This window comes from Hippopotamus amphibius, chromosome 2 (assembly GCF_030028045.1).
Source record: "Hippopotamus amphibius kiboko isolate mHipAmp2 chromosome 2, mHipAmp2.hap2, whole genome shotgun sequence".
Lineage (NCBI taxonomy): Eukaryota > Metazoa > Chordata > Mammalia > Artiodactyla > Hippopotamidae > Hippopotamus > Hippopotamus amphibius.
In genome coordinates, this window is record NC_080187.1 from 53,120,112 (window position 1) to 53,146,932 (window position 26,821).

Genomic DNA, 26,821 nt, shown 5'->3' on the forward strand with positions numbered 1-26,821 from the left:
TTTGCTTGAAAATTCATTACCCTGTCATATTTCTCAGCTACAAAACAAATACATACAATTTTTTGGTTTGCTTGTAGTAGCCCCACGGCCTAAGTGTAAATAGTTTTCCTTTGGATTAAGTTGTCATTATAAATTAGTAGATTATAATTAACAAAACCAGGAAATATGAATTTTGATAAATAATTATCAGAACAGTAAAACTCTTTTGGAAGTGCTGGGTTCTTGGCTTTGATTAAAGGATGCCTCCCTGATACCAGTGCTGCAGCTTATTCCTTATTGATCCTGGTGAGAGGAGAACTGTGCTCCTCTTGTGTAAAGTGGGAGGAGGACTTGGGGAGAAGCGAAGAAGGAGGTCCAGATTGATGCATCCACACAGAACAGAGCAGCTTTAGGAAAGTATGCATGTGGACAGTCAGGCAGAAACTGTTTCCCTAAGACTTGTCTGGGCTTGGGTTTGCTCTGGGAAGGCTGTGCGCTCAGAAGGTGGCGAAGCTCCCAGGAGGTTCTCACATCCCCTGAAGTGTGATTGCAGCTCCGTGGGGACACAGTGCAGAGGTTAAGGAGGTGTGCTCTCACGCAAATCTGCCTGGGTTCCAGTTCCATCATAGTCACCTCCTCGATGGGCCTATTTTACCTCTCTTGCTTCAGTGTCCTGTGAATTTGGTTTAATAATCATAACAGCTACCTTCCAGGGTGGTCATGAGATGAAATACAGGAATGCATAGAAAGCTTAGCCTGGCGCCTAGTGCTTAATAAGCCCTCAATTGATAAAAGCTACTTCAAGCTGATACTGTGCTTGGTGATTTGTGTTTGGAACATCAAAATTGAGAATGTTATGTGCTATATGAAGATTTTGCCTGCAAAAAGAGCAAAAAAAATTTACTGGTAGGATTCTTTGAAAAAAGTCCCAAGCTGTTCTCGGGAAGTGACCATGGAGGAGAATGTTTCCGGTTGTTGATGTGATTAAGCTGTGCTGGGCATTGTCTGAAGCATCTACCTTTACACTGTTCAGAGCCTTACTATGTAATTTACACTTTGCTTTTGAAATGACTAAGTTCTTGGGAGGGATTACAGTTAGTGTGTTTAATGGGCACGTGCTTATTTTGCTTCAGTATTTATATTTCCTTATGACATAACTTGAGGAAAATTCAGTCCCTTTTCTACCTATGATGTTCTCTTTCTGCTACCTGAACTTGACGAATAAAGATGAGGGAATACAGGCAGCTACTGAGAATCCTGTCATTGACTCTCACTACAGATATCTTGCGTTGATATTTCAGGCAAGTGACTACTTTCTGGCTCACGTTTTCCTCTTTTGTCAAAGGCATAACCACATGAGTTTGTTCCTCAATGATTTGTTTTTGTTGTTGTTGTTGCCCTGAAAGGTGAGCCTCCAGTGAAATGTGTGTTTGAGGTAGTCGCTCAGTGCCAGCTCTGCTCTTTCACACTGTGCCTGATTATCATCTCTGATCTGTTGTTTTTGGGGGGTTTTTTGTAGATTTTTTTTTTTTAATGTGGACCATTTTTAAAGTCTTTATTGAATTTGTTACAATATTGCTTCTGTTTTATGTTTTGGTTTTTTTGGCTGTGAGGCATGTGGGATCTTAGCTCCCCAAGCAGGGATCGAACCCACACCCCCTGCATTGGAAGGTGAAGTCGTAACCACTGGACTGCCAAGGAAGTCCCTCTAATCTGTTTTTTGAAGATCATTAATCTGGTTTACCTTTATTCACTTTTTAAAAGAACTTTTTATTTTGAAACAATTATAGACTCACAGGAAATTGCAAAAACAGTAGTAGAAAGAGCCCTGAATACCATTCACCCAGTTTCTCCAATGGTGACATCTAATATAGCCGTAGCATAATCTCAAAACTAGGAAATTGACACTGGTGTTGACTGTTAACTAGACCACAGACCTTATTTAGTTTTCACCTTGTTTTTTAGCCTTAATTTGAGTGTGTGTGTGTATAATTCTGTGCAGTTTTATCACGTGTATAGATTCATGTAGCCACCACCACAGTCAAGATACAGAATTGCTTCATCACCACAAAAGAGGTGCCTCATACTGCCTTTTTGTATTCACACCCACCTTCCACCCCTCGCAACCTCCAAACCCCACTTTCATCTTTATCCCCTAGAAACCTTTTTTCTGTTCTCCATCTCTGTAGTTTTATCATTTCAAGACTGTTATAGTCTAAGTGAATCATATAGTATGTAGGTTGATCTTTTTCACTTAAGCATAACGCTCTTGAAGTCCATCCAGCTTGTTGCACAGTATCAGTAGCTCCTTCCTCTTTATCGTGGGGTAGTGTTCCAGTATAAGGGAGTACCAGAATTTGCTCAGCCATCAGCCATTGAAGGAATTTTGGGTTATTTCCAGTATTTTGCTATCACAGATAAGTCTATCATGAACATTCATGTGGAGGTTTTTGTGTGAAAACAAGTTTTTATTTCTCTTCCTCCAGGATGTTATAAAACGTCTGGAAATAGCCTTGCCTGATCCATAGTACACAGTTTAAGACTATTTCTAATCATTTGATTAGAGTTCAGTAATAAATGATAGGGCTTGTAAAGATTTTATTTGAATAAGACCACGTCACTGTAAGAGAATGAGAATGGAATGCAGAAAGTTTAATGTAATGCTTTTCATCCTTTTTTTAAAGACTCCTCAGACAATAAGGAAAAGAAATCTTTCAGCCTTGAAGAGAAGTCCAAAATCTCCAAAAACCGTGTTCATTATATGAAATTCACAAAAGGTAAAATTAAGCATTTCTTTATTTCTTTGAAATCTCTGTGTTCACGCTGGGTTTCTTAAGGCATTTCTAGCTCTTCACCAGCATCGCTTGTTTTATGTACTGAAGCTGACTGGATTGACCTAAAGCAGTGCTGATGTTTCAGCTCTTGTTGTGAGTCATCGGAGGTCTTGTTGGGATGCGGGTACAGACTCCTTTGCATTAAGGTGGGCCCCAGATTCAGCTTTAGACTATGTACAAGTCCTTTTGCAAAGCTGAGTGTGGAAGTTAACTTGCTGTTTAGAGGAGAAAAGGGACTTTATGTGGCTAGATCAGAAAATTTTAATTTATCACTCAACATTCTAAGTTACATTTTCCTGTTTTTCAGAGCTTAGTATTGGTGTTGAACAGCCCCTAAAATGTGCCAGTTTAGAGTTATGCTCTGTATTGAGATCTCCACTATGAGAGATCTCACTCCCTTATTGACTCTTCTATTATTCCACACCGTTTCTCTGTTTCATGGAGTGTTAACTTAGCGTTCCATGGTCATTGCAAAGGTGGTGTTAGAAAGCTTGTCTTCCTCCATCACATCCCAGTGCTGTACTTGGTCAGTCGTGGGTGTAGGTGTCCTCTTTAACCACTAGGTGGCAGTCTTGCATAGGAAAGAAACCCTTTAACTTGAATTCCTCAGCTCCCCAGATGTTTTCCCATGGAACAGTATAGCATACTTTCCAGGCACAAAACCTTATTTGTTACATTAATATATGTAAAGTATAAGTATGATGATACTTATGTTATCTAGTCACCATTCGATGGTTCCTGTATGGGAGATTGGATGTGTTTCCACCTCTGTATGCCAGGAAAATCACGTCTTTGCTTTAGTCTTGTCATGGTTGGGAATTCCCTGACTCCTAGAACCCCCTGAATAGCAGTGGGAGCTGGAATTGCCACTACTCTAAACTGTTAATGGTGGTTCTCATTTGGAGCCAGCACCCCAGAAGGTAGACTGGGCTTGGTTTGAGGGAGGGCTCATGGCAGAGCTGAAGGGAGGCGAGAGCTGATTAGCTTCAGGGACATGTGCAGGGAGACTGGGGCTTGCCTTCCCTCTCCCGGCAGGTATGGTTGTCTGGCCTGTCATGTTAGCCCCTCTTCTTTCTGTCAGGATAGAACGTTCTTTGTCGTTCTCCTGTAGGGCTTCTGAGCAGGGGTTCTCTCCACCCCTGACCTGCTGCAGGACAGAAAACAATCCTTGTTGGCCCCTGAGTCCTTTTCAGGAGCGGCTAAATGGTCACTTCATACCCAACCCCTTAAATATCCCTCCTTCTCATTAGACCCTATAGGAAAAAAAAAATAGATACAGCAGGAAGGGTGCTGAGCAAACTAATGAAGTTAAAAGTGCCCTGTGACTTATGGCAGCCTTTTAAGATTTCACTTTTGCAAATAGAATCTTCTCCTTTTCCTTTAGTACCTGCCTCCACACATGATTGCATCTGAAGTGTTTGCCGAAGCCAGGACAAACCTCTTTAGTCTGCTTTAGTATAATGGGTGCCAGGAGTATCTCCTTTCTATTTCTAGTTAAGCCACCCCCTTGCCAGGTGACCCTGTCAGCTGCTCAGTGAGTTGTGCCTTCCTTTTCTCTCTTTTAAAATGAGCTTTGCTTGTTTGTTAGCCTTGTCTGGGGAGAAGGGGGCATTAGTATGCAAGGAAGATAATTCAGGATATATTGTCACAAAGGTAGCAGAGAAGATGGAGTGGGAGAATAGAGGAAATGTAGATTGGGAATAAGTAGAAAAGATAGGAGAAGGAGGCAGAAATCCAGGTAGTGAGGAAAATAATCATTTACCCTCCATCTGAACAATCCGCAGTGAAAGTTTATTTATTTATTTATTTGGCCACACCGCCAAGCATGTGGGATCTTAGCTCCCCGACCAGGGATCGGACCTGTGCCCCTTGCAGGGGAAGCTCGGAGTCTTAACCACTGGACCACCAGGGAAGTCCCCCAAAAGTTTTTTAATTTACTGAAAGAAATCTTTCCTTGTAGAGCAGCTGTTGTCACTGGATGTGAATGATAAACTCTCAGTGTCGTCCTAGGTGGACTGTCTTAGGCCGCAGGAAGCTGGGTTCTGCCTGTGACTGTCTCAGACAAATCACTTAACCTCTTCCCTTCTTTCAGCCACACTTTCCTTTTTTGTGAAATGAAAGATTTTTAAGTCATTGTTGAGTTCTAAGATAGGTTCTGATTTAGAAATGATCAGAAGAGGTGCCCCTCTGTGGGGGTGGGGTTGTGCAGTGTGATGGGTGGTGAGGATTTTAGCGCATGGGTGTGACCACAGCTGCAGGCACTCGCTCACTGATTTGATGTGGACGATGCACACTGTAACTCCATCCATGGTCCAGGAAACCAAAACCTGAGTTGATGGCATTTCATTTAGCTTTGTGTGAAGAGCGAAGAAAAAAACTCACTTCAGAGAGATTACAGTAGCAGATAACATCGTAACGTGTGTTACTGCCTGAACATTGGCTGTAGCATTTTAGTTCTGATGCATAGTTATTCCTTTCTCTAGTCCCACGTTTTTAAATTTGACATAATTTATTACATAATTTCAAAGTGTTGATTTCATCCATATTTGTTTAAAAGCCTCACTTCAACAGTGGTTTCTTTTAATTTGAAAAATGTTTGGTGAGGCCATATCTGCAAAGAAAAAAAGGTAGGGAAAATATCAATTTTTCTGAAGCCATTTTTTGAGACTTTTAGTATTACACAGTGAGCAGTTGTCCAGAAAGCATGGCTTTTTGCTCCCAGTCATGCAGTGTGTGTGTGGAAGGTGTCTACACTGTACTTGTGCAGTTTCATTGTGGTAATTTATTCAGACTTCTTATTCCTGTGGCAATTTGTGATGCTTCACTCCTTAAATAAGGAAACGACACTGACAGTGTGTGTCCCTGTGGTCAGTGCTGGTCTGGACGCGGACTGTAGTGTCCTGGCAAGCCTGGCTCCCCACAGTCGGACTCAAGTGATGGGTGTTCCATTTCCTCCTCTGGCTCTGGCTCTTTTGACATTTAAGTGTGAAGTTGTACCGTTGCAGGCTTTTAAAAAATTCCAGCTGTCTTATTATTGGTTGTGAGGGTCTCGTGTATTTCACCCCCTGCTCTGATTCTTTCAGGTTTCCTGATTTTCTCACATTATTACCCTTTCAGTGAAGTTTCCGTAATCTTATGTCCTAGGTTTATTATCAGTCCTATGTGTTTTCATTAAAAAACAAAATCAAAATATAGCATCGGTTGTTTTATCCTTCTCGATTCAGGAACGCAAATAGATTTTCTAAGCAAGTGAAGCTACCTACATAACGTTTCAGTGTTTTTTTATTTAACAAACATATTTCTCAGACTGGCATTTCCTTACCCTTGCCCCTCTACTCTGAATAGAAAAACTCAGGTTTTTGAGCCCTGGTTATAATATAGTGCTATCATGCAGTTTTCTCCTTAGCGCTTGTTGGGCTCTTTATGACTTTTGCCCTTAAACTAAGAGGCTCCAAATTTCCATGATTCTTAAGTTCTTACGTTTATTTTCTGTAGTTGTATTTGCTTCCCATGTGGACTTCTCAGTGTTGTAAGTGTGTCTGGCTGTAATGGTCATATTCCTCTCTTCTAGTTTGCTACACTGATAGACAGGAACACCTGATAATCCTCATTATTAGAAAAACAGCTAAAATTATCATAAATAAAGTGCTGTTCTCTGAAAGTATCCGATCATCCTTTCATGGACTTTGTTACATCGGCTTGGCTACTGGAACCTTTTTTCCTTGGTTCTTAAAATATTACAGCCAGTTGAAGACTGGTAGGTAAATAAACCAAATCCAGGCAGCTAACATATATTTCCTATTCTGTTCAATTTTTTGGTTGTCATTTTCTCTAAGAGAGAAGTTTATCAACAGTATTTGCTGTGATTTGACCATCATTCACAACTGAGACCAATAACTTTCAAACCCATTTTTAATATGTATATTTTATTCAAAAGTGGCCATAATTTTGTAACATTTATAAACTATTCAACCAACCAAGAGCATTAAGTAATAACTGTTTCAATATCATTTCCATCTTCACAGTTTTATCTACCTTGAAGTTCCTTTCTATTGGTCTCTGACTCTTAATTCTTCTCTGTGTTTTGTTTTCCAGATCAAATCCAGAGCAAGGCCTGTAACAAGCCTGGTTTCTACATTTACTTAAGGGAACTTTGCTAAAGGATAAACATTTCTGATACAAGAACCCATCACTAAAACTTTAGAAACACTTGCACCTTCATTGGTACATTTTCTACCAGCTTGACAGCTTCCCCTCTGATTCATTCTAGATTTGTTTTTCATCTCTGCGTGTTCTGTGGTTTGACATCCTGTTTTAGAATTGTGATCTTGCATGTACCCTCCCTTCCTTAGTCCCTCCAGCATTCTTTTCAGTTCAGTTGTCATTTGCATTTCTTTTAGGGTATCAGTCCCATTTCAGGAGCTTGCTTAGGGATGGGTGGCCGCTACGTATTTTGAACTCAGTACAACTCCTTTTTCTGAACTAGAAACTGCCGCCCTGAACTTGCTCTGCAGTGCAGAATGAGTTATGCTGAGGACAAAGCTTGGAGTAGATCTCACACCTCCTAAGGGTTCTCTACTTCTCCCCACCGTGGCCAGTTTTATTCCTTGCTTTTCTGGTTCATTTTCTGAGTTCCCATCTGGGATAGGCTTCATTTTGCTCTCAAGCAGCTTTCCTTTGGTGGGGCGGGGCGGTCTTCTGTCTGGGTTCTATGTAATAACCAGGTAGAACCAGGAAGCTTCATTTATTCCCAGCTCAGGAAGAGGGGTGAGAGCAGTGCAGAGCCAAGCAGGAGCCTGCCGTCCTGGCAGGAACAGGTTGCACCAACTGGACCCATGAGTCTGGTACTGCAGCCTGGTAAACTGGTTTTGGCACCTGGTTTTGCATTAAATCAAAGGGTGTTTGTTTTTTTTAATTTCATGGAGTCACTGAGCAATATCATATTTGAATGCCCCAGTGATAGTCAGTGAACTGGAACCCTTCTGGGTCACGATGGTACTTTCCCAGGTCAATTATGCTGCAGGAAATGAAGAAGATAAGTGAGTCCGTCACAGTGGAACTCAGGTTTCCAACTGAAAACAAAGATTCCTGTGTCTAATCCAGAGCCTCACTCCCCCAGAGCCTCAAGGCTTTATATGTAGTAGTTATGTTTTAAATACATTTACCATGAAGTTGACAAATGGGAATAGATTTGGTCTGCTGCTCACAGAGTATTATTGGTAGAAGTGGAAATTCCATAGAAGTGAATTGTAAATTAGTTGGTTTGTGTGTTTGAAGTTAAGTTACAGAGTTTAGTGTTCTTAATAAGAATCATGGATCCTTTGGACACCGTTTTTGCCAGAAGCCATTTAATGTCCTATTCTTGTTATGTATCCTTTTATTTAAAAATGATATAGCTATTACATAAAAATTTTTTTTAAAAAGAAAAATCTGAAACCATTTCACCCTCATACAACAATTTTTATTTGCATTTATAAAAAATTTCATTCATTCAATTAATTATTGAGCTTCTATTTGTCAAATACAGTATGTTCTCGTTCTTGTGCACGTGTGGGGTTTTGGAGCTACCCCCAAAACCTCACAGCAGCATTTTTAGCAGCATTTTTTTATTCTGCATTTCATAATCCCAAGTTAAGTAGCTTATGTCTCCTTGAAGTAAAGGGATCTGTTTTATAGGAGGGGAACCCAGAGGCCCAGAAATCCTCCCTGGAAGGCATACCAGTAGTAGAGCTAGCTTTAGAATTCAGTTGTTCTCTGGATCTCCGTGCTCAGGGTTGTTTCTGCCATTAAGAGAAAGTCGAGGGTTCTGGTTCATTTATTTGATTTTTAAGTGATTTTTAAATTTAATTAATTGTATTTATTAATTAAATAGTTGCAGTCTATGAAGGGGAAACGGAAAGTCAGTAGTTTTGAACTCCTCATTTTAGAAAGAACGTATTACTCAAGGCGTCATGCTTTTCTAGGGAAGGATCTCTCATCTCGGAGCAAAACAGATCTGGACTGCATTTTTGGGAAAAGACAGAAGACGGCGACTCCCCAGGTATTAAACCACATACAATTGATATGTTTTGTTTCAACACTGATTTTAAGCTGTGTTTAGAACTACTTATATTTATACTGATAGTACTTTCCAGACAGAATTACCAAAAACCCTTTTAGAGGCTTTGTACAAAGGCTAAATGTGGTCCTCTTAGTAGTGATACTTGACAGATGATACGTATTATAAGGAACCTTAAAAAGAATGTGTTATCTGGTTTTTTTTTTCCCCTCCTGCTGGGAGTACTAGACTAACCTGGGGAAGAATGCCTGTTGCTGATAGATTCAAAGGGGCCAGTCTCTCTCCCGTCTCGCGAGAGAGGGAGGTTGCAGGCAGCGATTTTGTTTGCTTCGCTCAGACTGCATAGCTCTATCTGGAGTGTGGCTGCAGGGAAGACTGTCAGGCACATGCTCAGTCCTGGCTCTTCCACTGAAAAGTATTTTGAGACAGTGTTGGGTTGGCATGGAGAAATCTGGAGGGGATTTAGATGTAGGATTTCCTCCGTTGTACAATATTGTTTGTTTCAAAGCTGGAAGACTAAGAATCGAGTGGCTGAACTGCACCCTGAATGGTGTGGATCCATAATTCATGACCCTAACTATTACATTGGGCTCTGTGGTACAGCGCAGAGTTCCCTGTGCCATTTCCAATTGTAAGAGACAGCCGGGGGTGCAGTTTGGGTATCAAAATATTAGCAATTTTGGAATATGGATTTCTGGAGATAATGAGATAAAAATATTTTAAATTGATCTGATTGATATCTGTGAAAATCTGGAATATATGATTGCCACAACTATCACTCAGTTAAGCTGGTGTGTCATACTCACTTTCCTTTATTGGTTCCTTGTCAAGGCCCTGATGACTATAGAGCAAAAAAGACTTCTTTCCTTTTTTTCTGACATTTCTCCAGACTGTCAGAAATTTTTCCAGGATGGTTAATAATATTTTCAAAGACTTTAGAATTACCAGTTATTGGAAATTTTGTTTGGTGACTTCTGTTGTGGGTTGGGACAAAACTCCTAGTCTTTTAGCACTCTTTTAGCAGCGAGCGCAGAAGAGGCAGGCCTGAGAAAGGAGACCTGGACGCCAGGCCTTGCTGAGGGGCAGTGTCTGCAGCTCTTCTGAGTCATGTCAAGGCAGGCGGGTCATTAGGGATGGGGTGTCCCAACTTCAGGCCATACTGGGTGCTTCATTCACCAGAGGCTGTTGGAAAGAGCCAGGGTCATCAGACAACCCTGCTCCTGGTCACACCTCTGCTCTGCCCCTCTGCGGTTACTGCATGACATGGATTAGGCCCTCTGCCTTGTTCATCAAGGACTTTGCATCTGGCTTATCTCAGTCTTCCTCTCCTTTGAGCATCCTCAGTATCATCAGGGATGCTCTCTCACCTCTGCTCTGCCCTAACAGCTGCCACATGGTCACGCTCTGTGGCCTTGACCTCAGCCCTGAGTCCCTCCGTGGACCCCTGACAATGATCTTTCTGTTCCAGCTCTCCTGGTCTTGCATTCCCACTACACCAGCTTTTCCAAATCCTTGCCTTCTTGGATTACTTGATTCTCCTTGCTGCCAATGTTCATTGCCCCCAACCCCTTGTCCTCTCTCTCCAGCACCCTCTTTGATATTGTACAGTTGAAGAGATCAGGGAAGGAAATATTTATGGGCTACTGGTAGAACTTTAAAAGAATTTATGTGGTAAGCAGAGGAAAGCTTTTCGATATAGGAAATTAGAGGTCTGACCCTTCAGCCGACATCTATTTGAGGGCTTACTGGTATTAGGTGTCATGAGGTTTTTCAGCACTGCGGTATTTGACTTTTGGGCGTCATAGTCATTTATGAACATATTAAAGTCAGCCGTTCCCCTATATTTGAGGAGTTCCAGAAACAGTTCCCTAGTACTAGCCCAGGGAAAATCTATTTTGGTACACTTGGTGTGGAGAAGACCAACCTTGATATAATCCTGTGTTTTGTGCAAGAATTATATCCAGGCAAATCTTAATCTCTTATTCTGCTGATGCGTGTAAGACCCTGCTTGGTGGTGGGGCTGTATTCTGTCAAGGTGCAGCTCCTGCTCTAGAGCAGTGCTTTTCAACACCTGTTACATGTAAGTGGCCTGAGGAGCTTTAAAAAAATGCTCTTGTCAGGGTCCTACCCCAAATCAATGAAATCCAAAGTTTGGGTTAGGGTCTGGGCATCGCTATGTAAAAAAAAGAGAATTTTTTATTTAATTAGAAGAAAAAAAGAAGCCTACCCAGATGATTCAGGTGTTTCTTCTACTGTATAATGAGGAGTAAGGATTGAGAACCACTGGTAGAAGCCCTGACATGTAACTTTGCAGGCAGAGCCTTTTTCTGTAGTGTCAGGAATATTGCCTGGAGCAGGGCTTCTTGGTCCTCATGTGTATACAAATCCTCTGGGAATTCTGTTAAGCTGTGGGTTCTGTTTCACGAGGCTTGGGTGGGGCCTGAGATTCTGCATTTCTGAGGAGCTCCCGGGTGATGCTGCTGCCACTGGTCACACTGTGCTGCACAAACCACACTGAGTGTGTAGGGCCTCTGCAGTATTTTACAGTTGACACATACCTGCATGTGTGTGTGTACTTAAATCTAATCACATTTTTTAGACACCAAATAAAACGCCTTTCTGTAAAGCAGTCACTTTTAAATGTATCTTTTACACACATGGATTTTCACATATTGAGTTTTCTTTTACTGAGGCACACATGTACCTTACCTGTTGCTAAGTAAACTGTTGCTAAGAAACCTTACCGTGTTGCAACAGCCCTTATAGCCGAGGTCAGGAATCTTTTGATCAGATTTGTTTGAAAACACAGCCTCTCTTGGCTCCTGTGTTCAGTTGGAAGGAATATTGCTTTGTTTTACTCCCTTGACCTCCACAACAACACTGGCCTCAAGTTATATTTGGCATGGCCAAGGCCAGCGTGCTGCTGGAGGTCAGATTCTGAAGAGTCTCAGGAACCATGGTGGTATGAACTATTAAAGCGGTAGTGCCTTGCTGGCTGCTCTGGATCAGGTGCTGACACTGATCTTGTCTGCATCTAGGTTTTAGGAACCCCGGTGTTGTCCACATTGGGCTTGGGGAGCATCTTACCTCTCTCATGAAGCCCGGCCCGCTGATTTCTACAACCCCTGGCTGTTATGATAATAGAAATTACAGCTTTATTAAGCATCTGTGTGCAAGACACTGTGCTGGACACATGATATTCTCTGTATAATCCTCATAACAATCCAATGAAGTAGGCATCATTATCAGCCTTTTTAGCAGAGAGGAAGCTGAGGCTCAGAAGACGTTTGTTACCAAGCTCCGAAATGGCACAGATGGGATTTAAATGGTCCCTCTGACTCCAAAGTCATGTTCTTTCCTCTATACCACACTACTGCCAATGTTAAACTTTTTCTGTGTTTAAAAAATATTTATACATTTAAATGATCTAGTTATGATGTAGAAGTTTTATTTGAGATTTTGTTAGAGACATAAGTAGTTAATACTTTATCAGAACTTTGTGGGAAAATGATTCTCATTTTGCTGAAAATAAAGTTTAAGTTTGAAAACTTCACTACTTTGCCTTCAGTCAGAGTTGAACTGTTAAGGGTTCAGAAGCATATCACCAAATGCCTGGGCCAGCTTTGGGAACAATTTACTTTCTCATTGGAACTGTACGCAGGCTGAATTAAGAACAAGCTAGCTTGAGTTCCTGGAGCATAGATGCCATGGAAATGATCTCCCTGAAACATTAGCAGTCCTTGATTAATACCAGTCATGAGGGTTTTTTGCTTTTTGGTTTTTTTTTTTAATTTAATTTTGAAATAATTATAGATTCACAGGAAGTTGAAAAAATAGTACAGAGGGGTTACATCTTATTAACTATCGTACAAGGTGAAAACTAGGAAACTGATGGTGTGATCTGTGTTTCTGTATCACTTGATCACGTTTGTGGGTCATGTAACCACTGTCTGAATGCAGAGACAGAACTGTTCCCTCACCACCACCATCTCCCTCATGCTGCCCCCAGTTGTAGTCACACTCACACAGTTCTTCCCCACAGCAATCACTGCTGGTAATTGAATTGTCTGATCTGAAATGGAATATCACGTATATGGACCATTGGATCTCCCGCAGTCTGATGCCGAATCTGCTTATACTGGTAATGATCAGTACCCAGGTTTTTAAGACCTGATTGTAGCTTCCATGACCTGCTTCTTGCACTTACCCATGCTAGATTTTGTCTTCTATCTCATGAGTCTTTAGAGAACGCCTTGTAGAAATCAGATCATTTGATGTCTCTAAAGTCCAAGGCTATCAGTTAAGTCATTTACTTTAGTAATTTTGGAAGTATATCAAACTGTAAAGTGACGTATAAATACAGGTGTTATAATGTGACAGACTTGCCATCGTACTGTGCCAGTATAGGAGAGCTTGGGCAGTGTCTCAGGGTACACTTATTATGGGGAGGTTGGTAAACTCTTAAATTGCATGCAGAATTTGTGTGTGGGCCTGTGTGCATGTGTGTATGGATATATGAAGTCCAGTGCTTTACAGATTTTCACAGGAGTCCTTGAACCAAAAAGAAGCTTTAAATCCAGGACTATATGCTAAAAAAAAGAAAGAAAGGGAGGGAGGGAGGAAGGAAGGAAGGAAATTCTTCCCAATCCAAAAAAAGAAAAAAAAAATCACTTAAAATGGAAATTTTCTTTGCGAGGTTAGTAGGAGTTGCTTATGATATGTAGAAATAAAAAGAAATTCACATCAAAACAAAACAATAACCCAAACTAAATCCAAGATATCTAGAACATGTATATGAAGTTTAAATTATGCCTTCTGTCCTCTCTCTGACTTTTATACATTTAATGAAGAAATTGATCCGCTGTATTTTTACATGTGGACTTTGTCGTCTGTCACATACACTGGTCAGTGACCTACTTAAAGAGAGAGAACTTGTGCTGTACTTATTTCTGGGTCTCCAGAAATCAGTTCAGTGTGATCAGTTCAGTGCTTGGCACATGGTAGGGATTCAGTGAAATCTCATGGTACTTCTGTTTTTAAAAAATGGACTTAACTGTTACTCACCTTAAAAATCATGGCTTGTATAGCTTCAAGGTTGATAGTTGAAGTATGTTTTTTCCTTTCTAAATGTTTTGATCAGTAAATAACTCTCTCTTCTCTGAGAACATGAAAATTCCATCAATTAATTTCCAATCCAGTGCCAAGCATAATCCACTAGTGTCCATAGTAGATTTTTGAGAAAGGATTATTGAATGAATGTTTGTTTATGCCATTTTATGTTTTTAAAACTCAATCCCGTTTGCCAGAAATTGGTTTTCTGACATTGCATTTCACTCTGGGATAGTTTTTCACAGACTTGACTGTTTTTCATTGCGGTAGAAGTTAAAGTCTTCCTGTCCAGGGACTGCTCTCTAACTTTATCTGCCCATAGTGTTCCCTCAAGCTGCACAGCCCTTCTAAAGGCCAACTGTTTCCCTGCCTGAATCTGGCTCTTCAGAGCTGCTTGCTTAAACAATGAAAGATCATCACAAACTATCAATTGCTCGGAAAACTTTTAATAAACTGTTCTGTGCGGGAGTGGTTGGTTGTACGTTTCTGATTTCCAAGCCCTTCCCTTTCCCCACAATCTTTGTACTATATTCAAGGGAAGACGGTAACTCTGGACTGGAGTACACCTAAATTGGAGATGTATGCACTTTCTATGGAGACAAAGAAATGATCGAATATATTGAATTGAAATTACTAGGGCCCCTTGAGACCTGCAGCAGGTATTTGTGCTGGCTAGTGCCTGCCAGGAGTCTGAACTACGAGAGAGAGACAGAGAGAGAGAGACAGAGAGAGAGAGAGAGAGTGTGTGTGTGTGTGTGTGTGTGTGTGTGTGTGTGTTTTCTCACTTGGTTGAAAGTTGGAGTTAGAGACACTGGAAAATAAATTCCATTAGTTCCTATCTGGTGGAACTTCCTGATTCTTTTTTTTTTTTTTTTTTTTCCTTCTCTCATTTTTTCCCTCCCCTGCCTTCCCAGTTTCCTTCCTCTGTCCAGCTTGTTTCCTGATTCAGCCTTATCACTAGAGAAAATATTCCTAAACCATATCGAGGACTGAGAGTGTGTTACCAGCATTCCTACTTTGTTTCTCCAAACAATGTGCTTCTGGCATAGGCTTTTGGCCAAATAATCGTCAATTTCTTCACCTTTATAACTTGATTGAATTAGAAACCTTGTGAGCATTTCTTATGTTCTCTCAGGATATCCAGCTAGTGATCACTTGCCTTGCACCTCTGATAGCTTTTGCTTTTTGAACCAAAGTATGATTTCTTTATTTTGTCCCTTTCTCATCAATTATCACGAATCGCCTTTCCCATTTTTTGCTGATTGTCAAATCTGAAAACTAACTTCCAAGCAGGCTCTTCTCTTTTGGTTGATTGAATTCATGGGGTATTTTAGACCATTCTTTCTTCTAGTCTGTTAACTACCCTAAGTACCTCATAGGGAAGATCATTGGGAAAAGAAGAGTCCCCCTTTAAAAAAATTTTTTTTTAATTTTTTTACTTGAAACATCTTTGAATTGAATTAGTTCTGAATTTTCATGTTAATAACCTGTATTTTGAATTGGGTTGAGTTTCGTAAATGAATTATTGTATGTGGACTCTTGAATTTGAATCTCCCTGCTTCCTGCAAACCTCTGTAACTCTGCCTCCCCCTCCTCACTCCAGATCTGGCATCACCATTCAAAATTTGGGCCTAGGATTTGCTAATGTAATCTTACAATGAAGAACCTTTTAGTTAGAGATAAATTTAAACTAAGCACACAAACAAGCTAAATAATACATTTAAGGTCTATATTTTTTGCCAGCAATGATGACTTCAGTAATTTTTGTCAGTGTTTTGACCATCGATAACAGAATCAAGGTTCAAAATAATCTCTCTAAGCTGGGAACATTTGGCCAAAACTAAATAGGTTAAATTTTGTGAAGATATGTTAAGTCTCATTTAATCCTTGGAAGGAACTAATCTGGTAGCAGTTGAATGAGAATTAACTTAGAGGCTGGGACATGTAACCTGACCACAAGTTTAACCTAAGCCAGAAATGCAGTATGGCAACTATCCTAAATGCAAGCTTGGGCTGCTTTAGAAGCAGCTAAAAGCAACAAGTGTTTTGGGTGTTTTCTGCGCTGGTGACTGTATTTGAACTGCTCTGTTCAGGCCTGAGTGCCGTATTTTATAAGAATGTGTTCAGAGAGTGGCATTAGGGACAAGGGTATCTGGAAAGCATTTTACGCACAGGGATTAACAGATGAACAGTTAGGAAGTTTTGCCTGGACTACAGAGAGATCCTGACTTTGAACATTTGAGTGAGTTCAGTGGTCATCTAGGAAAAGAACAGATTTGTTTGGCGAACTTCAGAGGAAGAACTAGTACTGATGGATGAAATTAATAGAAAGATTTCTACTCAGAGAAGGGAAGCAGCATGGGCTGGCAGAGCTGACCAGCTGTGTAGGATGTACCTCATGGTTAGTTTCCTGGAGGGATTCTTGTAATAGGTGAGAGTCTGATCTACGTCCATGTGAGCACTTCCAAGTCTCAGGTTCTCTGATTCTGGAGAAAAGAGAACACATGAAGTACTCACATTTGAAATGGTACTTGACTTGACAGTTTACATCCTAGACTACAAAGGAAAGAATATTACTTGATTACTCTTCTTTATTCTCATGTACTTGGGCAATTTTGACTTTATCTACTTGTGTTCTTTATCCAGGAGGTGAATGTAAGAAGTGTTTGATGTGTTCAAATAAGAAATTAAATAATATTAAGGTAAAATAGCAAGTTGTCCTAGTTGTTGTGGGTATCCCTGTTTTATCTGGAAATTTAATGTTCTTATTTTATAAAATAATGTTGAATTATATGTTCTTGTAGTAGATTCTGTTTTCCAAAGATGGCCTCAGTGATACCTCCCATTCCACATACTCTGCTAGATTGACCTTTGCCAGTCTCTCATCAGGAGATGGAGCCCAGTCCCCTCCCCTTCCATGTGGGCAGGCTTGTGACTTGCTTGTAGCAGTGGGGATGCTGTGTGACCTCTGAGGCCTCGTTAGCTAAAATACTTGCTCTTGAAGCCTTCAGGCTTCATGTAAGCAGTCCAGCTGCCCTGAGCCCCCAAACTGTCTGAAAGCCCAGAGCCCAAACTAGCCTACGTGGAGAGACCGTGACATGGAGAGTGAGGCAGGTGCCCCAAGACTACATGAAGAGCAAGAGGTGCCTGACTGCCCCCTGTTATGCCAGCTCTGTTCACTTTTTGACAACAGCCACAGTAGAGACCCTGAGCAGACCCACCCAGCCAGGCTTTTCCTTGAATTGCTGACCCAGAGAAAATAGTGTGTGATATTGAAATGATTGTTCTTGTTTTAAGCCGTTCCTTGGGGGAGGAAGGGGGGTTGTTACCTAGATAACTGAAATGGCTTTCCAAGGACCCTCATTCTATAGTTCAGTGATTATCCATTGATGGTAAACCTGGTAGAACCATCTTAACCAGGAAAAGGAGGAAATGATGCCATCTAATGAAATGTACTCTTTCTCTGGTTACTTCTAAAGGAAGGCTTATTAAGTGGGATATAGTATTGGGAGTAGACACTTTAGAGTTTCATAAACCTGCATTTGATCCCGTGAGTAGTTTGAAGACTGTGATTTGGGGCAAGTTATTTAACCTCTCTGAGTCTCAGCTTCTTCCTTCATGAAATGGGCATAATGTATCTAGCAAGGATGAAATAATAAGCCATGTGAAGCCCTTAGCAAAGTCTGTAGCATATAGTGAGTGCCCAGTGCATCTGAGTTGCTGCTGTTAAGAGCACTATCATCATTGTAGTTAACACACACAAAGTTATGATGGTGAGTAATAACCGCCACTGAAAGTTAGAAATGAGACAATTTTAATCCAGTGTCCATAGTCACATGCCAACTGGTATTGAATATAAATGTACTGACTAAACCCACTCATTGCCAATAAGTCCTCCCTTAAATTTCTCTAGCAGAGAGGCTTTTGTTGTCATTTTGCCATTACAGGCATTATAGAGGGCTTCTTAGCAAATGTTCTGTTTTAATTAATATTTAAACTAGGTAATGACTAAGGAGGTGATCTTCCTTCCAATGTAATGTCCTGCACAATTTGGGGGTGAGGTATAGGCATTTGTTCAGAGTGTAAAGAACTCGTTACTTTTAAAAAATGGAATAAAACTAAAATAGAAGCTTTTTATTGGCATCATTTATTGAGTATGCATGGAGGTGATGGTACTGAAGGTAATAAAATTTTCAAAGTGGATTTGATGCTATCCCTATTCCCAAAAGATTTACTGTGTTTTAGTACCTTTAGAGTCTGTTTGTTTATGTAAAGATAATGGATCCCAAGGACAGAAAGACCCTTAGGATCATCTAGTTTATGCCCTTGTACCAAACAGGACTATTTCTGTCATCATTCTGGCAGTCAGTCTGATTCCATTAACAGAAAGGGAAAACATTTTTAATGTTAATTTCAGAGATTGAGATATAAAAAATGTTCCCATTTAAGGAAGGTGTGGACAGTACAGATTATCTAGAGAGGTCCTAGAAAATTTAACTTTTGGAGACATTTACCAGTAGAATCAAATGCCTAAGAGAATTGAGGGGCCATCCATTTAAGAGGGTGACCATTATCCTACCCTTTCTTCTCACTGAAATTCACCTAAGCAACATAAATAACATCCTTGGAGATATGAAACTAAGACAAAATAGTAAATAGTTTACCAAGAAGAATAAGTTTTGAACCAAGATGATTCTTTGCACCCAGTATGACCTTCATTTCTATTAATATTCTGGAAGCCAGACACAAAAGATATTCTCTTACAAGTTATGTGTAGTTCTGTTTTCTTCTTGTCCATAGAAGGTATAGTTTTTTGGTACTTATTAATGGAAAAGCAGGGATAACTTCAAAGTTATAAAAATTTAACCATTCTGTAATTATTTATTGAGTACTAGTGTGTCCCAGTCAGTACTCTAATTGCTGAGGCTACAGGACAATAGGACTTGGCCCGTTCGCAGAATTCCTGGTCCTCTGCTAGAGGAGATGGTCTTATAAACGTCTTGACCATGATGTAAAAAGTTATCTGTGAGAATCTAATGCGTAGAATCTTTTCTACAGAGTATTTTTCCCAGAGCAGCTTGAGTGGTCTGTTGAAAATGGGATTGAGGTCATGGCACTAGTTTGTTCAGAACCCTCCCCCCGAGTGTCCCTGTCACACTCAGAGTAAAAGGCTAGTCCTCACAGTGGCCTAAAGTCCTGTGGGACTGCACCCCCCACCCGCCCAGCTCTCACATACACTCCCACAGTCACTGCCATACTCATCTTCCGGTCTGCTCTGGTCACTGGCTTCCTCCCTGTTCCTCCAGTACTTCAGGAGTGCTCCTGCCTTAAGTTTCAATACTCAGTGGCTCCTCTGTGTGGCATGCTTGCCCCCTTCCTCCACATATTTGTGCAAACGTCACCTCAGTTGGCCTTCCTCGGTTACCCTATTTATAGCTGAAATCACAAACAATAACAACAGAAAACCCTGACACTGTAGTTCACTTGTACTCTGTCGTCACTTAGTAGACTGGAACCTCCATGAGGGCAGGGATTTTTGTACTCCTTAGTGTCTAGAACCAGTCCCAGCATGTAGTAAGTTCTCACTGAAGTTTCTGTTGAATTGAATTCAGTTGTTGAAGTATGCTTTAATCATCATGGGAACAGACCAGGCGCCATTACTGCTTACTGGAGAAATCAGGAAAAGCTACAGAGAGAACTGATGATTGACCTATACCCAGAGGGCAGGAGTCTCTGAATGGACAAGGCACAGAAAAGAAGATGTAACATAAATAACAACTTTTCCCAGGTCTCAAACTCAAATGCCAGTGGGGTTCAGGCATGTGACTGTAAATGTGTTAAGTAGTCTGACTTTAAAATGGCAGGGAATCAGGGGAGCTGATAGCCTGTCTGAAAGTATCCAGGATTCACAAAATAATAATTATGATGGTGGTGGTGGTGGTAAATCCTCTTCAGGACAAATGAGACATGTTTGTGATCTCATCTGACACAGGCTACTAGTTTGTAATCGTTCACTTACTTGAAAGCAAGAAAGCTGGGCAATTTTATGTGCCCAAGAGTGGAATTGCATAGCAAAGACTATCTGCTTAGACCTGTCTTGTTGAGTGTGCTCAGCAGTGTACTAAGCATGTTTAAGATGTGCTTCCTGTGTCCTGGATATGTGAATACTCACATCTATCCCCTGTAGGAGCTTGTGTTCCTCTGACGTTTGAACTTTGCTTCTCCATGCTCTGGTGCCTGTCAAGGGCATGGAGATGGGTAATAAGCTTAGAGGACTTGTAACACAGTGGGCAAGCTGCCTGACTGCAGTAAGGTCAGTATATAAATAGTGTCTTTGATCAGGTTCCTCACTGGCCTCGAGTAATTCAGAGTGCAGGTGAAGTCATTCCAAGTGAGGAAGAAACATTGCAGAGCTAGGTTTTCTATTGAGCACAGCTTTTGATAAAAGCAAGAAGAGCTAGATATTGACTTTCTGGTGCCTGTTCTATCAGTGGTCTGTTAATCAACAGAGGATAAATTATTGCTCTGCAGAAACAGGAAAGGATCCCCCTTGGCTTGAAGGCGTTTCCACCTTTCTTTTCTTTGTTTTTTTCTCTTTATTGGTAGAGGATCTTTCCTCCAGCCGTTTGCTCCTTGGGGGTTTGGTTAAGGACTGAAGGGAAACTGAAGGGAGCTCTTTTGATTTATCTTCTATCCTTTCCTTTTGGTCACTCCACGGGGCTAAAATAGCCGAGTTGGCTTTAATATGTTGCCATTAGAGACCAAACATTAGCTGGAATAAACCATCATGCCTCACAATGAAAAATGTCCCCTGATTGGCTAATTAATCAGTCAAAGGGGAATGACATGGCTCTCGGCTTGAGGGACTCTGCTGGAGAGAAACAGGCTGTTGATAAATGGTTTTCCAACAAATTCATATATCAAGGAAACTTAGTCATTTTTTAACTGTAGTTTGTGTGACTGCAGTTTTTTCCAACTTTTCCTTTTCTGCTGCTCTTGCTGTTTAGGCTGCGTTTTTTTGTGGTTGTTGATAGAAAGATATAGGGTTTTGAATATGAGAAAATAAATGCTTTCTCCTTACTTGTGTCTGTTAGTCTGATTGGTTTTGATTGTCTAGGTTTACCAGTAGGTGAAAGAATATCAGATAGCTTTTTCCAAAATTATTTATGGATTATAAATTTTCCTGGCTTCCTTCTTCAGATTTTGGTCCACACTGTCTGAATTTGAATACTGGTTCTATCAGTTGCTAGCCGTGAGACACTGGGCAAATTACTTAACCTCTCTGTGCTCTAATTTCCCCCATCTTTAAAACGGGGATTATACAGTATCACCTAATAGGATTGTTGTGAAAATTAAGTGATATCATCTATAAAACATTTGGAACAGCTCCAGCACAGAGTGATTACTCATTAAATATTTACTGTTATTTTTTAATCAAAGTAATACATGCACATAGATTTAAAAAATTAAGCTGCACTAAATATCACGAAAAGCAGCTTTCCTCAGTTGTACCCCCTCGCCTCTTTATCTCCTAAGCCTGCTTCCTACAGCACCTTCATTTTCTAGATGGTATCTTATATGGCATTTATATGGTAATTATCTTACGGTATTTATCTTCATATTTAAAGCACACATCTTGCATTGACTTTCTTGATGTGTTAGTTTCTAATATTATCTGGACTTTTGGTAGGTTAGGATTTAGGCCTTTTACCACTCACAATACTAATGTATTATTACTTATTAGTTATTTTAGTGTTTGGTATTTGTATTTTTATGACTATATAAATACTGTTCCCTGCTAAGCCAAGTAGTGTACCATAACTATGTTTCCTTTTACAATTTTGTGTTGTTTTCTAGGGGGGAGCAAAAGGTGTAACCGTGTAATTTTCCCCATACCCTGTACTAGCCATGTCACATAAAACTTTCTGCAGTATCACAGACGTCTGATACTCTATTGGTTCAGTCTTTTCCCCAAGAGAACACCCTCCTTGGACCCTCTCTGGCCTGGCTGTTGGGTTTGCTCTGCCCCGTCCTAGACGTCCCCCTCCGCCTCACTCCTGTTACCTCCTCTGTCCTGCATCGTGTGTCTGTCTCCTCACCTATTTTCCAGCAACTTTCTGGAAAGGCATGCAGTTCTGAAAATCTCTATCATAATGTCATGGCAGATTGTGTGGGTATAGAATTCTGGACTGAAAATCATTTTCTCTCAGAATTTTGAAGGTATTGTCTGCCGATACCCATTGGTGCTGTTCTTATTTCTATCCATGACACATATCTGGTTTCTCAGTCTTGTCTTCAGGAGTTTTTAGGATCTTCTTATCCTGGGATTTCTAAAATCTTATGGAAATGTGAATTGTTGGGTATTTTTATTCACTGGACACTTGATAGGCCCCTCAGTGTGAAGATTCATGTTCTTCTCTCTGTTCTGGAAAATTACCTTTTATTCATTCTTTGATAATTTTTTTCCCCTTTGTTTTCTCTGGAATCATTAGTTAAGTGGTGAACACTTGGGTTATTCCTCAGATTTTTCTTGTCTTTTATCTCCTGTTTTTCTATATTTTTGTTCTACTTTTGGAGAGATTTTCTTGATTGTATCTTCTAACGTTTCTATTAAAATTTTGTTTTGTTCTCATATTTTTAATTTCCCAGAGCTGTTTTTCATTATCTGATTGTCCCTTTATTTTTAAGTAGCATTTTGTTCTTGTTTCATGGATACAATATATTCCCTTGTCTCTGAATGCATTATGTTATGAGATTTACAGGTCGTTTTCCTGTCTTTTTCCCCTGAGCTCCTTTCTCTTTTGGTTTTGGTTTGTTTCTTTCGTGTTGGAGAGTTTCCCCACAATCTGATGTTCATTTGCTATCTGCTGTGATTGAAGAGTCTGTCAGTGAGCAGCTGTGGGGAGCTCTGTATCATAGGCAGCACTGCTCAGCTGGTGAGTTATGTGGCGGAGTGGTCATGGTGACTTAGCGTTTTCCTTGGGGAGCCCCCAGATGTCAGAATTTTTGCAGGTGTTTTCTTCAGTGGGTTCATTTTCTCTAGAAAGGCACTCTTGCTTGGGGAACACGGGGTGGAGGTCATTGCACACATGTTCTGGCCTCTCTCAGGTGGCCGTCTCACCCTCTAGCTGCAGCCTAGCGGAGCTTCTACGAGGCAGAGTCTCTCCAGTTCAGTCTTACCAAAGATTAAACCTTTTGTCTTCTCACACATTTTTGTTTTAGAGGGAAAAATGTCTATTCCCCATTCTGTAAGCGGATAGGGATATTCAGCTAATAGTTACTAAAGGAAAGAAGGTTAGAAACACTAAGAGCAAATCCTTTCACAGCAAAAGAAAAGTTTGTTTAAAATTTAACAACCCTTTTTCTCATCCTTAAGTTCCAAATTGTAAACTGTTTTATCTCAAAAGACTTGGGCAATTGTAAACTGTTTTATCTCAAAAGACTTGTTTTCAAATCCTGGCCCTAGTGTCATTCCAATTTTAAAACAAAAAACAAAAGCTTACTACTCAGATTTACTTCCTTATATAAAGTGTCTTTAAACAGGCTTGGTCTAGAAATAATTTAAATTTTAAATTATTCCTGCCCTCTCCTGTGGATTTCCTCTTCCTCCTCCTCATGAGTGTCTCCTACTGAAACCTTTACAACATGAGCCTGATGAAACTGAAAAAGCCCCCACTTTGAAGTGAAGGAGGTTGTGTATTTGTCGTTAAGCTTCTTTCCCTCAGCTCTAATATTCGTTCTTCCTGTGAATTTTTGTGCATGTCATTTGCTGAGCGCTGCAGCTGTCTACAGTGTGTCATGGAAACATGCAGTTTGTAATTCAGCCCATAGAAATGTGTGAATGGGTTGCAGAAAGTACTCTGAGTGACCAGAAGTGCATTGTTGTTGCTGTGAGCCTGACATGGAAGCCTTTAGGGCTGATTCCTGTAGCCAGCCAGCTGCATCTTGTGTGTGTTCTCCACGTACACCTTGCAGGAGGCCATGGGTCACATGTCTGCCCCTGGCTCCCATTTTCCTCTCCCACAGAAAGAATGCAAGGTGTTCTGCCGGGAGAGAGGGGCCTTACCTGCTGCAGGTGTGCCTTTCTTAGAATTACAATTGCTCTATTGGGAAAGATGAGTGGAAACTAATAATGATGTTGAAGTGGAAAGTCATGAACTGAATGACAGGAGTATCTCCTCTTTAGTCTTAGATCTCTCAGCAGTTGCCCTTGTGACCCTGAACCAAGCCTTTAACTTCTCTGGTCCTGAGTTTTAGATGGAGGCATCTGTGGGGTCACTCCAGGTGAGAATGACGATGGTGGATGAAACACATTCCTGAGGCTGTAGGGGAAAATGTAAGCAGGAGAAGCATTTTTTTCATCATTGTGTATCTTATTTACTTTGCATAGTTGGATAGTGAACTTGAGTATGATATTTGATTTCTTTCTTTCCTTTGACCTTCAAATCCCATCAGACCATCACCAACTCCTGTTGATTTTGTATGTTTAACATACCTATTGCATTCATCCTGCTTTTCCATGTTTACCAATGTCCTGATCATTATTACCCCGAATTTCTCTCGGAACCAGTCTCCTTGACCCCAGTTTTCCCTTTTTTCAGGATGTCCTATTATCATCTGTCTTCTCAGAATCTCTCTCTTGCAGTGTTACTGTCCTGCTCAGTCATCGCCAACATCCAGCAAACACACACACCCTTGCACCAGTGCCGCAGACCCTCCAGTACCTCGTCCTGCCCTCTGTTCTCAGTGTTAACGCCTGCTGTCCCCATGCTGCAGATATCCCCCAGGTGTGTCACAGCCCGCCCCAGGCAGCCTTTGTCCTCTCACATCTTTGTTTTCCCACATCACTGCCTCCAACTTCCATTGCCCTCACCTGGTCCACTCTGCCTGTCCGAATCCTTCCAGTGCAGCTCAAGTCCTGCTTCCCACCACTGAGGAAGGAAGAAGAGGCACGCTTAGTTGTTCCATTGAGCGAGCACTGGAATTGAAGTCCTGGCTTGTACGCGGCTTCAGCAGATTTTTACTAAATGCCTCTGTGCTAGGCGCTATTCTCGGCTCTAGTGATGAAGCACTTAGCGTAGCAGATGGGAGTCCCTGCCCTCGGAGCCTGCATTGTAGTTACACCCTTCAAGAAAAGGCTCCTCCCTGCGGCTTCTCCCTTCACCCACCTTTGCATTCATTTGAATCTGCTCTCCCTGTGTGCTGCCTTTGAGTACTACCTCTTCATTTTCCTTCTCATAGTTGTCTGTCTTACTCTTCTACCCACTAGACGGCGGTCGTGACTTGTGTCCATTCACAGGCCCTCGCCCAGCGTCTTTAATAGTTGCTCACTAGGAAACTTGCTAACTGTGAGTTAGTTGGTATAATTAAATGGTTAGATAGATTGAACATTTTTAATACTCATGGAAATCCAAGTGTATTGTTTTGATTGAATGTTAATTTTCCTGCTTCTTAATTGACATCAGTGTATATTAGAATTGTTAAGTTTCTGTTTACTGCTTTAAAATTACATTAGCTAAGGAGAAAGGAATGATGTAATGATGTGGCTAAGCCTTGTTAGTTGTTGACAGGATTAGTGGGAGTTCAATTTTGTATATATCTGAAAGTTTTCATAATACACAATTTGTTGAAGGACCTACTAATTATAATATTCTTTAACATTTATTTAACTCTTTTCAAAGAATGGTTTAATTATTTTGTGTGGTAGGTTCACAATGTCATGGTCATTCTTCAAGTGCAGAGTTGTTAGTGTCCAGTTTATTTTTGTCATATAAAGTGTCCTAGTTTGCTCCTCCCTTAAAGCCTCTCAATAAGTCTTCTTGTCATCTATGTTAATATTAATGGAAATCAAGGATGGAAGCCAGCAGAGAGAGGAAATAAAAGTGGATGAAAGGTGCTTGCCACAAGAGAATAGATATTTTGATTCTTTTACAGAAAGTAATTTCCCTGTTCTGTGAGCACTTCTACCTCCCATACCTAGAGGTCTGCCATGTTCCTTGCTTATGGTTCATCATCCTGACTGTGTGGGATGGAGATGAGGTGTAGAAACAGTAGAGTCCTTGTTTCCTCCTGGGTCCACTGTCCTCTGTCTACTCATGCCTGCTTGGGGAATCTAGATCTGGGAGTAGTAAGCAGGAAGGAAGATTTAGGAAGGTAGGGTAACTCAGAGGTTTTTGTCATCATTTGGGTTCTGGCAAACAGATTGCATTCCCAGAAAGGGAGCAAGTTCAAAAAATGGTGGTTTTATCCTGGGACTTAGAGTGGAATGCAAAGCTCTTCCAAGCCTGGAATATCCAAATTTGATTAGTGTTCCACGAGTGAAAGTTGTTTGCAGAGTGAAGTTTACCCTTGTATGTGGAGCTGGAAGTGCTGAGGGAATTGTCTTTGGTGCATGAGGGACTCACTGTGTGAAGTCTCAGAGGTTTGTGTCACCAGCACAGGTGGTCCAGGCATTGTCAACTCCCTGAGCTTATTCCATAAGTTGTTCCATGTGCTCTGGTGAGGGAGTTCCTTGGTTGCACATGTGCTGGGATTTATGACTTCTACATCTTTTACTTCCCTCTCACGTTGGTGGGACAGTGCTATAAGTTGGCTACATTTCACTGGCTCCCTTGCATGGTATGATGTTTTCTTTACTACTTTCTGTCTGTGACCAGCAGAGTCTCTCATGGGGCTATGGTAAAATCCATGGTCAATGATAGAAGTGCTTTTATCTTTTAGGCAGACTTGCTTGGCTAGTAGTTAGGATTCTTGAGACACTGATCACAAGGTCAAAATATCCAGGATCAGGTTGGAATGATAACAGATGTTCTGTTTATTTGAAGGGGCTTGGCTTAGTTCA

At 40.8% G+C, this 26,821-nt stretch overlaps 1 protein-coding gene across 1 annotated transcript in view; it reads left to right on the top strand.

Moving 5' to 3' along the window:
• Window positions 1-26,821, top strand: part of PINX1 (PIN2 (TERF1) interacting telomerase inhibitor 1) — an 82,156-nt gene that overhangs the window by 15,188 nt on the left and 40,147 nt on the right. The window contains exons 5-6 of the mRNA XM_057720029.1: window positions 2,664-2,756; window positions 8,777-8,853. Coding sequence (XP_057576012.1) covers window positions 2,664-2,756; window positions 8,777-8,853 — 170 coding nt within the window. The remainder of the gene's footprint in view (window positions 1-2,663; window positions 2,757-8,776; window positions 8,854-26,821) is intronic.